Here is a 15,840-nt window from a genome sequence, read left to right on the forward strand (position 1 = left end):
CTACTCTTAGAATATTTACTGAGGAATTATTTCACAAAGTCACCATTTCTTTTGCAAATCAAAACCTTGTTTTTTGCTTTTAAAAATATTTTTAAATGTATAGATGTCTCTGAGATATTCCATAAATTATATCTTTTGTATTTTCGATGAACTATGAGTATTTTTTTATTCCTTCCAAGATTAGTAGACTGTGTTTGGTATAAAATTATTTCTATCTTATTTTAGCATGTGTCTAATTTTTCCTAGATTGAAGGATTCTCATTAAGCAAACTAGGGAATTTCAACCTTCAAGACATTGAAAAAGATGTTGTGATCTGGGAACATACTGACAGTGCTGCAGGGGACACAGGCACAACAAAACAAGAGGCACCAAGAGAAACGCCAATTAAAAGGGGACAGGTCTGTTCTCTTTTGTTTCTAGTTGTCAATTTCACTTGCCAATTGTGAAGTTTGTGAATTAGTCAGTCTTGTCTTCTTTCCTTAACTATCTTAACTATTTCATGGCTCTTTCATTTGCCAGTCTATTTAGTACCTCGAATAGACAAGTAATGAGAAAAGGTTAAAAAAAAAAATTAGATCACTAAATCCAGTTATTTATGTAGTTTCTTTGTGCTGGTTCCTTTGAAAGAGACTCAGAATTCAAAGGTAAATCCTATCTATCCCCAAAGAGCTTAGTCTCAGGTGGTATTATGAGGTTTAAATGTATGAAAGGTTAACTAGCTTTCAGTTACTAAAATAACAGTGAATGCATATATGAGTTAATGTACTGGTCCCATACTGTTGGGGGTGGGCAGGGGAATTTACGCACAAGGAAAGAATAGCCATTAGAATTTCAAACAAAAATCTCTGCAATGTCATTATCCTAGTAATAAGAATAAGATTTTCTCCCAAATAGGTGAAAGGCCCCTGATCTTCCCATTACCTTTTGGGGTAAATTGACAGTAACATCCACAAAATTCTTGGATTCGAATCCCAGCTCTATACAAACAAGTCATGTCACTCCTCCAGTTCATGTTTTACTCATGCCTAAAATGAGGAGTTAGTGGTGAATCAGATTTTCCAGTTGTGTTTTCTAGAATCCTTGAACACTGGGAGGAGGAGGAGAGTGGTGGTACCACCCCACCCCTGCTGCCACCAGAACCACTTTTATCTGTTTCTTATTTGGAGTCTCTGTAGTGGAGAAGAGTATAGGCTGTGGAGCCAGAATATGTGAATTTGTGTCCCAGCTCTCCCACTTCCCAGCTGTGTGTCCTTGAGCAAGTGACTTAGCCTTTCTGTGCACCAGTTTCCTCCCTGCTCATGGGGATAATATTGGTACCCTCTCATAGGGTCACTTACAGAATGCTTAACTCAGTGCCGAGCATGTGGTGAGCACTCAGTAAATGTTAGCTGCTATTCTTATTTTATTTGAAAAAGAAAATGTTCTCTGCTTTAAAGAAAACCAGTTTAAGTTCCTGTAGTCTAGATATTTCAAAGGTCTCTCTAGTTTCATGTTATGGTATTATCAAGTCATTTCAGTGAGATGCTTAAAAATCCTTTGTAATGCTGCTATGGATAAAGAGGTAAAATGTAATAATTCTTAAAATTTCTGGGGGGTGTATCTGTGTCCTCAAACTGTAGTGTTTGGGACCTAGACGACTTCCATTTTTAATCAGTTCTGCCTTGTAAAGCCACCAGATGACTTTGTATTACTTGACAGAAGCTTTGTGATTAAGAAAAATATACCACTGATTTTGAAGCTTAATATAATAAAGTATGATTGAAGACAAATTTGTGCACCTTAGAGGAAATTACTTTTTTTCAGTGTGAATTATAGGAAAAGCTATTGCTGTAAATTCATTTAATGCTTTATTTTTACATTTTTATGTTATTTGGAAAGATTAATCATGCTGCCACTTCTGAAATAAAGTGAGCTCCAGACATTATGGGGTTGCATATGGTGTGCACTGTACTGAGATCAGGAGACATTGAGACATTGTTCTCATCCGGCCACTGCCAGGCAGTGCAACCTTCTGACAAGCCATGGGCACTCATGGGGCTTCAGTTCCTTCTCTTGTAATATATAGGAGTTGAACTAGATTACCTCTTAAGAGCATCTTACAGTTGTGACATTGTGTTTCAGTGATATATGGATTTCTTGTACTTAAAAAGGCTATACCTACGTGGAAAAAATACAGAGAGCAACCAAGTCTGCCAGATGCTTTCCCTTGTTTCTGATTTAATCCTCATCACTATCCTGTGTTATAGGTGGTATCATCCCTACTCTGCAGATAATGATAGCGACCATTTTTTGAACACTGTGTGCCAGGCACTGTGCTAAGCACTTTACAGACACTATCTCACTCAGTCCTCCCAACAACCCTATGAGGTGGGTACTGTTATCCCCATTTTTCAGATGAGGAAACCCAGGCTTAGACAGATTATAGACCTTGACCCGGATCATACACAGCTAGTACATGGCAGAGTTTGGATTTCAGATCTAAGCTTGTCCCAATTCCAAAGCCTGTTCTCTTAGCCACTGTGCTGTGCTACCAGTCTGAGAATGAAGAAGCTAAGTCACAGAGCAATTAAGAGCTATGACGTGGCAGAATCTCTATTTGGGCCCATATTTTCCCCTATCCTAAGTAATATGTACTTTCTAATATATTACATCGCAGTTATGTTCCAACTTGTCAGAAGTCTGTAACTGTAAAACCAGTGTCAATTTCTGATGGCAAGAGTTATTTAGCTTTAAAATCAGTTGTCACTGACAGAGTCAATGTGCTTATGTAGCTTCTCAGGACAGTGAGAGGAGTGTTTTTCCTTTTTCTTTATGCCTTTAGCTACTGTCCATTTTTGTGTGTCTGTGACTATAAAGGTGCCTCCAGCAGCAGTAACAGGAAGAGTTCAGTGCTGAGAATATTAGCAACCCATGCACAGTCCTCTCCACCTGTTATTAACAGTTCAAAATTAGGGGCGCTGTCTGGTTAAATAAAACTGATCCTGTCTATTCCTGTGATAATGACTGGATTATAGCATACTCTAATCCTAATAGTGCAGTGAAGTAATACTGTTTTACCACAAACAAAATAGAAGTTAGAATTGATTTATCTAGATGGATTGTCAGGCTTATATGTTTGTTAAGGTTTTCCAGATTTTTTTAATTTGATGCTTAAATTATCTTTAATTTTCCAGATTGTACTTACATCTGAAATAACCTATATGTTTCTCTTTGCTATTAATAGGTGTCATTAATATTGGATGTGAAACACCAGCCTTCAGTACCAGTTGGGCAGCTCTGGGTGGAATTGCTGCGATTCTATGCTTTAGAATTTAATTTGGCTGATTTAGTGATAAGTATTCGTGTCAAAGAATTGGTATCTCGGGAATTGAAGGATTGGCCCAAAAAGCGCATTGCCATTGAAGGTATCTCAAAATGTTTATCTTATTCCCCCCCACTCTTTTTTTTAAAGGTACCAGTCTAACAGCATGCTTTTTATTTCAGTCTCTTTTCAGCTCCTACAAGTAAGGTAGGCCTGCCCTCAAAAGGAAATAAATAGTTAGAATCTTGCATGTGTTACAGTGGGTCATTTCAAGGAATCAAACTGTTCACCCGGGGTTTTTAAAGTATAAACAACTTGAATAATGGCTGGCTGAGTCCTTGCTTTCTTTGTAGATTGCTTAACCACTTAAATGCCTAAAGTATGTTTTTCACAGTGATGTGTAAATCCCCCTTTCCTCTTTACCATTCTCACCTCTGGATTTTTTAATTCAGTCCTTTTGTGGGTTGTTAAAGTTGTTTAGTTTTGCAAAGGTGAGGACAATACTTTTTCTTGTCCAAATGTCATTCTCCATTGGATTCCTCTCCAGTAGAGAGAATGAGTAGTTATTTTTGACATATCTACAGTAACGTTTAGAACTTATTCATAAAAACACGTTTTTAGTGAAGGCTCATTTAACTGAAATCACTTTATCAAAGACAAACTGATGTGCCCTGTAGACATCATTAAATGGACTAGCTCTTCTTAGCTTTGCAAAGTCGGGAGGTTGAAACCCCTCTAGAAATCTTAATTCTCCTCCTTTAAATAATTTAAAGAACCTCCTAAATGGAATTCTCTTATTTTTGCTTGATTTTTTTTCAAGCTTTATGTTGCATAAGAGGGTTTTTTGCATTTTGCATAAATTCTGTGTGCAGTCATGGGGATCTCACATTTTTAAACCCTCCCCTGCAGTTTCTGTGGCTCAGCTCTTCTGGCCAATTGCCTAACCTGCTGGAGTTCTAGGGGAGGAGAAAAGATTGAGAGAAGTGGTGTCTCCTCCTGGTGCCTCCCTCTCGCCCCTGAAATTCAGTCCAGCCAATTCAGTGATGGGGCTTCCCAGGGCAGAAGAGTGGAGGTAAGCTCGATAAACCACAGGGCCTGGCTGAGTGGGGAGGCAGAGCACTCAGCAGCAGAGCCTGGTGGGAAGATCTTCCTTCCCGAGGGCCTGAGAGCCACGCTGATAACATCTTTTCTACCTCCACAGTCACAGAGCACAGTAGGGAGAAGGGGTACTGGTTCTGAACAGAATGGGTTCCCTTCATAGAGCCAATGTTTCAGAAAATACTGCTTTTTGTTCTTAAACTGTTTTCTTACTCCCCACCCCCAGTTTTTTTTTTTTAAGTCTATAAAATACAAGATAAATTTTACCGTTGTTTGTTGTCTGTTTTTATCTGCAGCAGGCTAATTTTTAAAACATGAAATATAGTAGTATATGAAGAGATGGATTTTCTTTCTTTCTTTTTTTTTATTACAGATCCCTACTCTGTTAAAAGAAATGTGGCAAGAACCCTAAATAGTCAACCTGTGTTTGAATATATACTTCATTGTTTAAGGACAACATACAAGTATTTTGCTCTTCCACACAAAATTACAAAATCCAACCTTCCAAAGCCTCTGAATGCAATTACATGTATTTCAGAACATTCTAAAGAAGTAACAAATCATGATCCAGATATACAAACAAAAGATGATAAGCTCAAAAACTCAGTTTTGGCCCAAGGTCCTGGTGCTACCAGTTCAGCTGCAAATACCTGTAAGGTACAGCCACTTACTCTTAAAGAGACTGCTGAAAGCTTTGGAAGCCCACCAAAAGAAGAAATGGGAAATGAACACATCAGTGTCCACCCTGAAAACTCAGACTGTATCCGAGCAGATGTTAACTCTGATGATTACAAGGATGATAAAGTACACCATCCAGAAACAGGAAGGAAAAACGAGAAAGAGAAAGTTGGAAGGAAGGGCAAGCATCTGTTGACTGTTGATCAGAAACGTGGAGAGCGTGTTGTCTGTGGCAGCACACGTAATAATGAGTCAGAGAGCACTTTGGATTTAGAAGGCTTCCAAAATCCCACAGCTAAAGAGTGTGAGGGACTTGCCACTTTAGATAACAAGGCTGATCTTGATGGAGAAAGTACAGAAGGTACTGAGGAACTAGAAGACTCTCTAAACCACTTTACCCTCTCAGTACAGGGCCAGACATCAGAAATGATTCCCTCTGATGAAGAGGAGGAGGACGACGAAGAGGAGGAGGAAGAAGAACCTAGTATCACGATTAACCAAAGGGAAGATGAAGATGGCATAGCTAATGAAGATGAGTTAGACAACACCTACACTGGGTCAGGGGATGAGGACGCCCTATCTGAAGAGGATGATGAGTTAGGCGAGCCTGCTAAGTATGAAGACGTGAAAGAATGTGGAAAACATGTAGAAGGAGCTCTCCTAGTAGAACTTAATAAAATAAGTCTTAATGAAGAAAATGTATGTGAAGAAAATTCACCTGTGGATCAGTCTGATTTTTTTTATGAATTCAGTAAACTTATCTTCACCAAAGGCAAGGTAATCAGTACCACCACTAGTCATAGAACTAGGAGACTTTAAGGAATTTGAATGCATTTAATTTCAATTTTTATATACTAGGAGTTTTCCTATTTTGGTAGTGTTGAACAAGTTGGCCTTTCATTCTGATATGACTGCTCGGTCTGCTTTTCTCCTTAAGACTCATGGGAATTAGCAGAGGAAGGGAATGCTATTAGTAGTGAAAATAACCTCCATGTTCTCCTAATGATACTATAGGATGTCCCCATCTCTCAGATCATTTGAGTGGACGCGTGTTATATTTTCATTTCCTTTGGAAAGTGGATAGGAGACTGTGTACTTTTAAAACATGATTCCAGACTCCTTTATTTGGCAAATAAAGTGTTAAGTCTTGTTTTGCTTTGCCATATTCTGCAGTCTCCTACGGTAGTGTGCAGCTTATGCAAACGAGAGGGTCATCTAAAGAAGGACTGTCCTGAAGACTTCAAAAGAATCCAACTAGAACCTCTGCCACCGTTAACACCCAAGTTTTTAAATATCTTAGATCAAGTCTGTATCCAGTGTTACAGTAAGTTATTCACATTTCTTTTGATTTGTCAAAATACTAAATTGACATTTACTGGAGTCTTTAGAATCACTATCCTATTTAGGTCTCTAAACATTAATAGGGACCAAGTCTATTCCCTTCTCCATTGTATCCACAAGTGTTCCATGTCATGTCTGTTCTGTTTGGGACATGCAATAAATGTCAAAGAAAGATGAGGAGAGATGCAGGGAGGATCTTTTTTATTTAAAATTTTTTTTTTTTTTTAATTTTGAGACAGGATCTCACTCTGTCACCCAGGCTGGAGTGTAGAGAGCAATCATGAGTCACTGAAGCCTCGACCTCCCAGACTAAAGCAATCCTCTCACCTCAGCCTCCTTAGTAGCTGGGAGCACAGATGCATGCCACTATGCCTGACTAAATTTTTCATTATTTGTAGAGACACAGTTTCCCTGTGTTACCCAGGCTAGTCTTGAACTCCTGGGCTCAGGCAAATGGAGGATCTTTTATTTTTCTTTTAATGTCAAGTGTCTTCTGTACTTCCTTTTATTAACAGCATAGTTGTTGCATCAAGATACACAGCAATCATAGCAGGTTTCCTTTTTTGGAGGGTGATGGAGAGACAGGGTCTTGCTCGATCCCTCAGGCTGGAATGCAGTGGCGCAATATCAGCTCTCCACAGCCTCTAACTCCTGGGTACAAGCAATTCTCCTGCCTCAACCACCCAAGTAGCTGGTATTACAGGCGTGCATCACCACACCCAACTCATTCTTATATTTTTTGTAGATACAGGGTTTCACCATGCTGGCCAGGCTGGTCTCAAACTCCTGACCTCAAGTGATTCATCCACCTCAGTCTCCCAAAGAGCTGGGATTACAGGCTTGAACCATGGCGCCTGGCCAGCAGTTTTCTTTTTAAAGCTTAGTATTAAATATTAAATATCTTTCCCCATTTAAATTTTCCATTACTCTGCCAAGAAAAATGTTTTTTTTTTTGTTTTTTTTTTTTTGAGACGAAGTTTAGCTCTGTCACCCAGGCTGGAGTGTAGTGGTGCGATCTCAGCTCACTGCAACCTCTGCCTCCCAGGTTCAAGCAATTCTCCTGCCCCAGCCTCCTGAGTAGCTGGGATTACAGTCATGCACATCATGCCCAGCTAATTTTTTTTTTTTTTTTTTTTTTAGTAGAGATGGGGTTTCGCCATATTGGCCAGGCAAGTCTCAAACTCCTGACCTCCAGTAATCCGCTCTCCTTGACCTCCCAAAGTGCTGGGATTACAAGCGTGAGCCACCGCGCCCGGCCAAAAATTAAAATTCAAGTTACTTGAAGCCTGGACACACTTCCCTGGCTAGCTGGGCTATGTAAAGGTTGGTGGCGTTATTCTTCCTGCTGTGTAAGCAGATCCAGGCTCCAGAAAGAAGGGACCAGGTTATATAATTGTTTTTGAAAAGTTTGCTACAAAATTGCATGGCCTGTTATAAGCCAGGATACAAAGTAAGGATGAGGGTAAGGGAGGGACATTTTCTTCCAGAAAAAAGATATTTTCTGAAGAGTCTCAGTTCATAATTTTCCCAAAATGGTTGGAAGAGAGGGTAAAATCTCAATATGAATTTCAAAGTACTGTCTCTGTGAGGGGCCGAAAGTTGCCTTGCTGAGGATCTTTTATTAAGTCTTAAAATTAGAGTACTAGCATTTCCCAACTGGCATCCTTTGAAATGTTTTTCTAGATGGCAGTTAATAATATTTCATCACCAGAAGTATACCCAGGCCAAGGAGGGAATAACGCTACACACTCCCTTCTCTCTTAGAATTCCTGGGTTATTTCCAGGACATATTAGCATAATAAAGGTATCTGAGAAATATTATTTCTAAAATTTGAACATAGAATGATTTTTGAGTAACACTAATTGATAGCCTACATAACAGCCCTTTAAGGAACACGAGTTTGGGGAAGCATTGATGTAGAGAGGCTTAAAGTTTTACAAAAGAAAACATTTAAAGGATAGATGTTCAGCTGCTTAAAATGAAGGAACTTGTTTCACATGGCTTCATCATAAGATGTTCATCTGTGCCAGAAGACACGTGTTCTTAACCAGTCCTTTTTTTTTTGGAAAATTTTTTTTGGATATTATGAGCTATAAAAAAATCTAGGTTCTCCTTAGGGAAAAAAATACATGCAAATCCTCACAAACTTTTATATTCACACTTTAGTGGGGTGGTGGTCCCTGAAGGCCCTTTCTATAACCCTGGTGTCTTTCAGGAAACCCAGGTGGAGATCCCCTGTTTAAATTACTTTCCATTTCTTAGATTCTTTAAAAAAGGACATCTTAAATTTTACATTACTGTTACAAGAATTAGCCACTCATGGTGGTACATGCCTATAGTCCCAGCTACTCGGAAGGCTGAGGTGGGAGGATGGCTTGAGCCTGGGAGGCAGAGGTTGCAGTAAGCTAAGATCACACTACTGCACTGCAGCCTGGCTGACAGAACCAGACCTTATCTCAAAAATAAATTAAAAAAACAAACTTTACCTTGTTAATACTGTCTACTGAGAAGACACAATGATTTAGTAATTTTTAAATTTAAGCTTGTAAGTTTTATTTTCTAAAAAATAAATTTTTTCAGCTTTTTCTAAGAGTGTCAACAGGCTTATTTTGTCAATATGTCTATTTATTTTTAAACAGAGGATTTTTCTCCAACAATTATAGAAGATCAGGCTCGTGAACATATTCGGCAAAACCTAGAAAGTTTCATAAGACAGGACTTTCCAGGTAAATGATGTATTTTTTATTTTTAAGAAAAGTAGTGTAACCTTTCTTCCAAATGAGTTCATGTGTTACAAGCACACTGATTTTGAGAATCAGGGTTTCCATTGTTTTGCAATATACCCAGGATGGTCCTTGGTCTGCCAAATCCTCATTTACCAACAGAAACAGCATAGGGTTTATTCTAGCAAGTGCCATAAGTGAATTTCATTTAATACTATGTTTAGAGTCAAAGTTAAGCTTACATTGTTAAATGTGTTGAGGTGATCTAACATTTTCCTTGAAATGTCTTTGCATTTAAGAATAAAGGAGTACCTGGTAATCTTTCTTGCCATATACAGCTTGTATGTAAAGGAAGCTCTGAGAGAAAAAGACTTTAGAATAAATGACCAGTTAATCAGAGAACATAAGTATGAGATTAATACAGGATAGTTAAACAACTGGGTGTTTTTGATTCATGAGATGGCCATTTTGATCAAAAATTAAATGTACTCAGGTAATTAGTTATTACTTTTCATATATCCCTAACAGGAACTAAATTGAGCCTGTTTGGCTCCTCCAAAAATGGATTTGGGTTCAAACAGAGTGACCTTGACGTCTGTATGACAATTAATGGACTTGAAACTGCTGAGGTACAGTGACCACATAAAACTTCCATTTGCTGTGGCAGTGTGATTTAACCAATCTAGACTGGCATTACAGCTTGGTATTTTCCAAATTTATCAGGGCATACCATATAGAGTGTGCTGTTTGGCACAGTCTCTGGCCAAATACATGAAGAGGCTTGGAAAGGTTGTGAGGAATGTGAGGAGTAGAAAGGTTATACTTTCACCCTGTAGCAAAAAGTGGATTGGAAAGTGTTGCCTGGGGATTCTACATAGCCAAACCAGCCTCTCCAGTGTCCCATTGGCTTGGCTACTATGCTGACTTGGATCACACACCCACGTAAGGTTATCTGTAAAGTTTGTTACCAGACAGGCAGTGTGGTAAATGATAAGAGTACTAACCTTAGAGTCCAGAGGCCTGGATTTGAGACAAACTTGGTTTCGTCAGTACCTAAACATGTGGTCTTTGGTAAATAATCGGTAAAGTATAGTATCTGTTCTTCCTGCCTCTGCTGATTTTTGTACACATTATCATCGATCATGTGGGTCACGAGTCAGCAAACGATGGCCCTTGGGCAATTCAGCCCCCCACTGCCTGTTTTTGTAAATAAAGTTTTATTGGGACAGAATCACACCCATTCACATATGTAATGTCTATGGCTGCTTTCACTCTGTAAGTACGGAGTTTAGTAGTTGTAAGAGACCATATGGCGTGCAAAGCAAAACAAGCTTGCCAGGCCCTGGGATATCTGAAGGCATTTATAAAATATAAAACACTATATAAAGGTATAAAGTCTGAGAAGTGCTGAGTCCCTATTCTTTTAAATCCTTAACAGCAGTCCGAATGCTAGATATCCAAATGAATGATGCTGCAGTTGCTGAAGACCTTTTTGTACCTTTTCTTAGTTTCAAGTCTTTCTATTTTGAGGATGTATCTGATTTGGGAAAATAGTCAAAAGTGATCTAGCCTGAATTCGAATAAAGTATATAAGCAAGATTGGCTCAACATATGGAATGACCCTATCATACATCCTCAAGGTTTATTTATTTATTTATTTTTTTACATGGCTTGTAAACTAGTTTTGAGGGCATTTCTAAAGTAACATTCCAAGTATGTTCTGGGATTTTTATAACCATCAAAAAGGCGTATGTTGAGTCAGCCCAAATGTTTTTAAGAATGATTTATCAAAGACTATTTATATTTGCTGTATGACTTTAGTTATATGCATTATAATTCTGGCTAGTCCTATAGGGAAATAATTTGAGCTTAATCACTCTCCACAGCAATTCATCAACTCTTAAACTATAGAAGGTCTACTTAGAACAAATGAGCTGGGGCACAGAAGCCTCCTCTCATATATTCTGGGACATGGGGTACGTCCGAGTGATACTATGTGGAGGGGAAGAAATGAAGATCCTCAACCATGGTTCAGAGACTTTTTTGGAAGCCCTAGGTCCATAGGCTTCCTGACTGATTTTAGCCTTTGTTGCACACCCAAAAACAATTAGGAAGTAGGGTATTTAGTGGGTTTTGTACCCTCAGGATATTTCCTTTGAATACTGACTCGTAATACCCAACTAGAAAGGAAAAAAATATATATAGACTGACTTGAAATTAATTACATTATTTCTGAAGGTAATGGAAACTATAGCCAGTTTCAGAACCTGTCTTCCAGTTTTGGTTAAGTTCTTTATGCCTTCTTTGTTGCAGGGATTGGACTGTGTCAGAACTATTGAAGAATTAGCAAGAGTCCTCAGAAAACATTCAGGTACCTCTGTAAATTTTTTCTAAAAATATTTCTGACTTTTTAATTAGTGTTTTATATAGTCTTCCCTCGGTATCCATGGGGTATTAGTTCCAGGCCCACCCATCACCCCTCACCCTCCCTTCCCCAGCAGATTAAAAAAAATCCTTAGATGCTCAAGTTCCTTATCTAAAATGGCATAGTATTTACATATAACCTATATACATCCTTCCATATAGTTTTAGTCATCTCTAGGTTACTTATAATATCTAATACAGTGTAAATATTATGTAAATAGTTGTTATACTGTATTTTTTATTTGTATTTTTTTATTGTTGTATCGTTAGTTTTTTATTAGTTGCTTTTTTCCCTCAAATATTTTTGGTTTGTGTTTGATTGGATATGGGGATGCAGGACCCACAGACATGAAAGGCCAATTGTATTTAGAGTTTACTAATGCCATGAAGCAGTATAGTGGCTCATTCATAGAATAATTGCAATATTAATGTCTAAAATCTCGTATGCTTAAGTATGAAAGACTGAGGAATTGGTGATAATTTATGTGCATATTGTTGCCTAGCTCAGTTTTATTTCAAGACAAAGCCTACACCAGACAGGCAAGAAAGCCTGTAAATCCTTTTCCTTTGTTGGCATTGTGTAAGTCAAAGTGTAGGAGTTGCTAATGGTGTGAAGTGTCAAGGAAGGCACCCCGGACTGGGCTTGTGGGTTGAATTTGCAGCTGTTCTGCTCAACAAGCTGTATATGACCCTGAACAAGTCCTTCACTTGAAGCGATCTCTTTTTTTAAGAAATGGGATCTTGCTAGGTTGTCCAGGCTAGTCTCTGAACTCCTGGGCTCAAGTGATCCTCCTGCCTTGGCCTCCCAAAGTGCTGGGATTACAGGTGTGAGCCACTACACTTGGCCTGATCTCTTTTTTTCATTGATAAATTGAGACATCTGGACTGGGTAATTTCTAGAGTATTTACAGCTATAAAATGTATAGATTTTGTAAACCATGCACAGAATTGAAATGCTGTTAACATATTCTTTCATTGTCATGGCAGCTATGGATACTGTTAACAGTGAAAATCTTCTTTTAAAATGTAGTTCAGCAAACTTCTGTGCTAACAGCTGAAAATGAAAGTGAACAATATATAGCCCCTGTCCTGAGGAACTTAAAATCCATGGTCTGTCCATGAAAAGTTTTTGTACATTTCGGTTAGGAACAGACTTTAAGTCACAGCATGAACGTGCACATACACCTAGACACACATATATATATATACCTTGAGTGCCACTTTTCTTTGAAATTTTTTCCCCAGGAGTTAATAAAGTGCATACCATGTTGTTTAAATAACAGGAGGAAAAAAAATCTTAATTTTGGTTTATTCCCAATAAAAATTAACCTAAAGTATACAGAAATTGGGTTAGGCTTTGTTTTTTTAAATGTACATTGATTTGTTCACAGAGGGCAGAACAATATAAAAAAAAAGAAAAAAAAGTGCATTGATATACTTTAGTCATTAAAGTAAACATTTCCCTTAACTTGGGAATTCCACCTCTAAAGATGATGTATTTTGTTTTGTTTTGTTTTGTTTTGTTTTGAAGGTTGTGCAAAGAAACTAAAGTACTAAGTTAGCATGACTATTAATTTTTTAGTACTGAGCTAGATTTTACTTTGTGTTTTGAAATAATTTAATTTCACATTTAAAGGAAAGCAGTAAAAGTTGCATAAAGAGTTCCACATATAGCTTTTATTCAGATCCACCAATTAACATTTTCCATATTTGATTCATCATTCCATCTTTTGCTTGCTCTCAATTTCTTCCTGTACCATTTGAGATTAAGCTGTAGACATTATGTCCTTTCCCCTAAATACCTCAGTATATATTTCCTAAGAAGGAACGATGTTAAAAACAGATCATTTTTAGATTAGAAATGACTTAGGCACACAGATGATTTATAGTAATAATGGAATGCAGATTGCCTGGAACAAGAATTTCCTAACAGCTAGAGGGCTGTGTTTAAAACTTCGTATCTTTAAAACAGTCTCCCCAGGTATTTTATTGGGTGCCTCCTATGTGCACAGCACTGTGTGGGGCACTTAGGGATGGTGGAAAAGTAAAAAAATCTGTATGTTTTTCTTTTGAAAGCTTCCATATCTTAAGAGGTAAGGTAATCTTCCAAACTATGTAACAATGTAAGGTAATATTCAATTAAATAACTTCTAAGAAGAGAGAATGTGGGAAAGAGTTGCACAGGGGAGGTTGATGGAAGAGATGGAGGTTGCTATGATCTCAGATGATGGTGAATGTGATTTGAAAAGGATGGGAAAAGAAATTATTTCTAAGTGCATAGATGTGAATGTGAGACTGTGGGATATTTTGGAGAGCAGTGAGAAGATTGGTACATTTGGAGATTTTCAAATGGGAAATACTAGGAGATAAGATGAAGTCTATAGATATTTGGAAGCACTGAAGTTTCTTCAGGAGGGAAAGGACCCAATAAAAGCATAACATAAGATTTTTAGGCAGCTGGTGTGGTATTTTAGGGAAAGTATAATCTAGACGACAGGGCAGCAGGACCTCAGCCAGGGTGCCACTGGTGCTAACAGGAAAAAGATATGAGAGATTCCAAGTGGGAAAATTTCCTAGATTTGGTACCTGCAAGTAGGAAGTAAGGATTGAGGTCACTGTCTGGGTATTTGAGAACCAGGAATGTTTGCAGAGAACACCTGTGTGAAAGTGTTTAGTTTGCCATGAGCATATAATCTCCAAGACTTAACATTCTAGAAAGCAATTAGAAATATGGGGTTGCCAGTCAGAATTGAAGATGAAAATAAAACAGTTTTTTTGCATTGAAAGCCTTGAAGAAAAAGAGAGAGATTGAGAGAAAGAGACTAGACAGAAGTTAAGAAAAGAGACTGAAAAGGAACCGGGAAGATATGCTGTGAATAAATCCGAGACTTTGAAATGTTGTAATGATCAACAGTGTCAAATTCCAGAATGGGAAGGATGTGAAGAAAAGGGCCTCTGTCTAATTTAGAGGCAAGATAGCAAAGTACTAGGTGGAGGTTCTGGAATCAGACTCTGATTTTAAATTCTATCTCCCCCTTGCTGGCTGTGCAATCCCAGAAAGTCACTCAGCTTCATAACAAGCACTCAGTTCCTCATCTCTAAAGTGGAAATAACAATTCTATGGCATTTAAGAAAGATAATACGTAAAGTGCAAAGCCTAGCATATTCTAAGTATTCAGTAAAGTGAGCTTCCTTGCCCCTTTCTCCATCAGATTAAGTTTCATTTCCTCTGTCTGGCACACAGATTTTTTCCTGAAATGTCTTCTACCTACTTATTTTGTCCTGTGTTCTATGATATGATCACTATGTATCTGCTTTTTAGGAACCACCATTTAGCTCTCTCAGAAGAAACTCAAACTCTGACATCTCAGAATGAGCTTATCTTTCACTTTACCACTTCCCTTCTGCAGCAACCAACTCCATTAATCTGCCCTTCCTTCCGAATCCTCTTTCATGGTTGTTGATACTGGCATCCTTGGAATCAACAAAATGGGTGAAATGATAATTAGCCTGACCCACACTAGGTTCAGTATAAGTTGGGAGTCAATCTTACCTAGATTTGAATTCCAGCTCCACAATTTACCAGCTGCATATTCCTAAGCTAGCGAATCTTTCTGGGTCTCTGTTTCCTCATCTGTAAGATGAGGGTGATAAACCTAAGGAGGTAATGTTTGTAAAGGACTCTTCACATATCCCTATCATGCATTAGGTGCTCAGGAAGTGATAGCTCTTACTCCGAAAGCCCAGATCCTCTCTTACTACCCTTAGCTTCCCATCCAGTTACAGATGCTCTCAAACATGCCTTGCTTCTTCTGTGTATTCCCATGCCACCATGAAAGTTCACACCCAGTTATTTTTCATAAGTAGTCACCCTGCCTCTATTCCTGGTGCCTCCAGTCTGTCCACTGCCAGGGGTATTATCTAACTAGATGTGGTCAGTGCTTCCTCCCACCTTAGAGCAGTTCGTTGGCTCCTCTTTGATTCTAAGGATAATTCTTAGCAAAATGTGTATGTTCTGTAGTTAGACCCTTCCCAGTTTCTCCACCATCTCCTATGCCTCATATTCCATTCCCTCAAGTTCATTCGGTAACCTACACAATTCTCTGGAACTTCCCTGAACATACCATTCTATTTCAGGCATCTACACTTTTTGTGTACAGTTTGCCTTGCCTGGTAAATTCGCTCAACTGTCACTATTTTTGCTGGTTTTTCTCCCTCTTTTTCAAAGCTTAGCTCAGGCAATTTCCTCTCTCCTATTGAAGTTAATTCCTGT

The 15,840-nt window shown here is 38.3% G+C and overlaps 1 protein-coding gene across 4 annotated transcripts in view; it reads left to right on the forward strand.

Annotated features, from left to right (window-relative positions):
* Positions 1-15,840, forward strand: part of TUT7 (terminal uridylyl transferase 7) — a 65,641-nt gene that overhangs the window by 26,080 nt on the left and 23,721 nt on the right. For 3 of the 4 annotated variants that reach the window (XM_012500825.2, XM_030809231.1, XM_030809217.1), the window contains 7 exons: positions 247-399; positions 3,225-3,405; positions 4,774-5,855; positions 6,252-6,402; positions 9,060-9,146; positions 9,672-9,772; positions 11,457-11,514. In XM_012500825.2, the coding sequence (XP_012356279.2) occupies positions 247-399; positions 3,225-3,405; positions 4,774-5,855; positions 6,252-6,402; positions 9,060-9,146; positions 9,672-9,772; positions 11,457-11,514 (1,813 nt within the window). Of the gene's footprint in view, positions 1-246; positions 400-2,170; positions 2,369-3,224; positions 3,406-4,773; positions 5,856-6,251; positions 6,403-9,059; positions 9,147-9,671; positions 9,773-11,456; positions 11,515-15,840 lie in introns of those variants that run through there. The other variant, XM_030809236.1, reaches the window with a different exon arrangement.

This window comes from Nomascus leucogenys, chromosome 1a (assembly GCF_006542625.1).
Source record: "Nomascus leucogenys isolate Asia chromosome 1a, Asia_NLE_v1, whole genome shotgun sequence".
In the NCBI taxonomy this organism is placed as follows: domain Eukaryota; kingdom Metazoa; phylum Chordata; class Mammalia; order Primates; family Hylobatidae; genus Nomascus; species Nomascus leucogenys.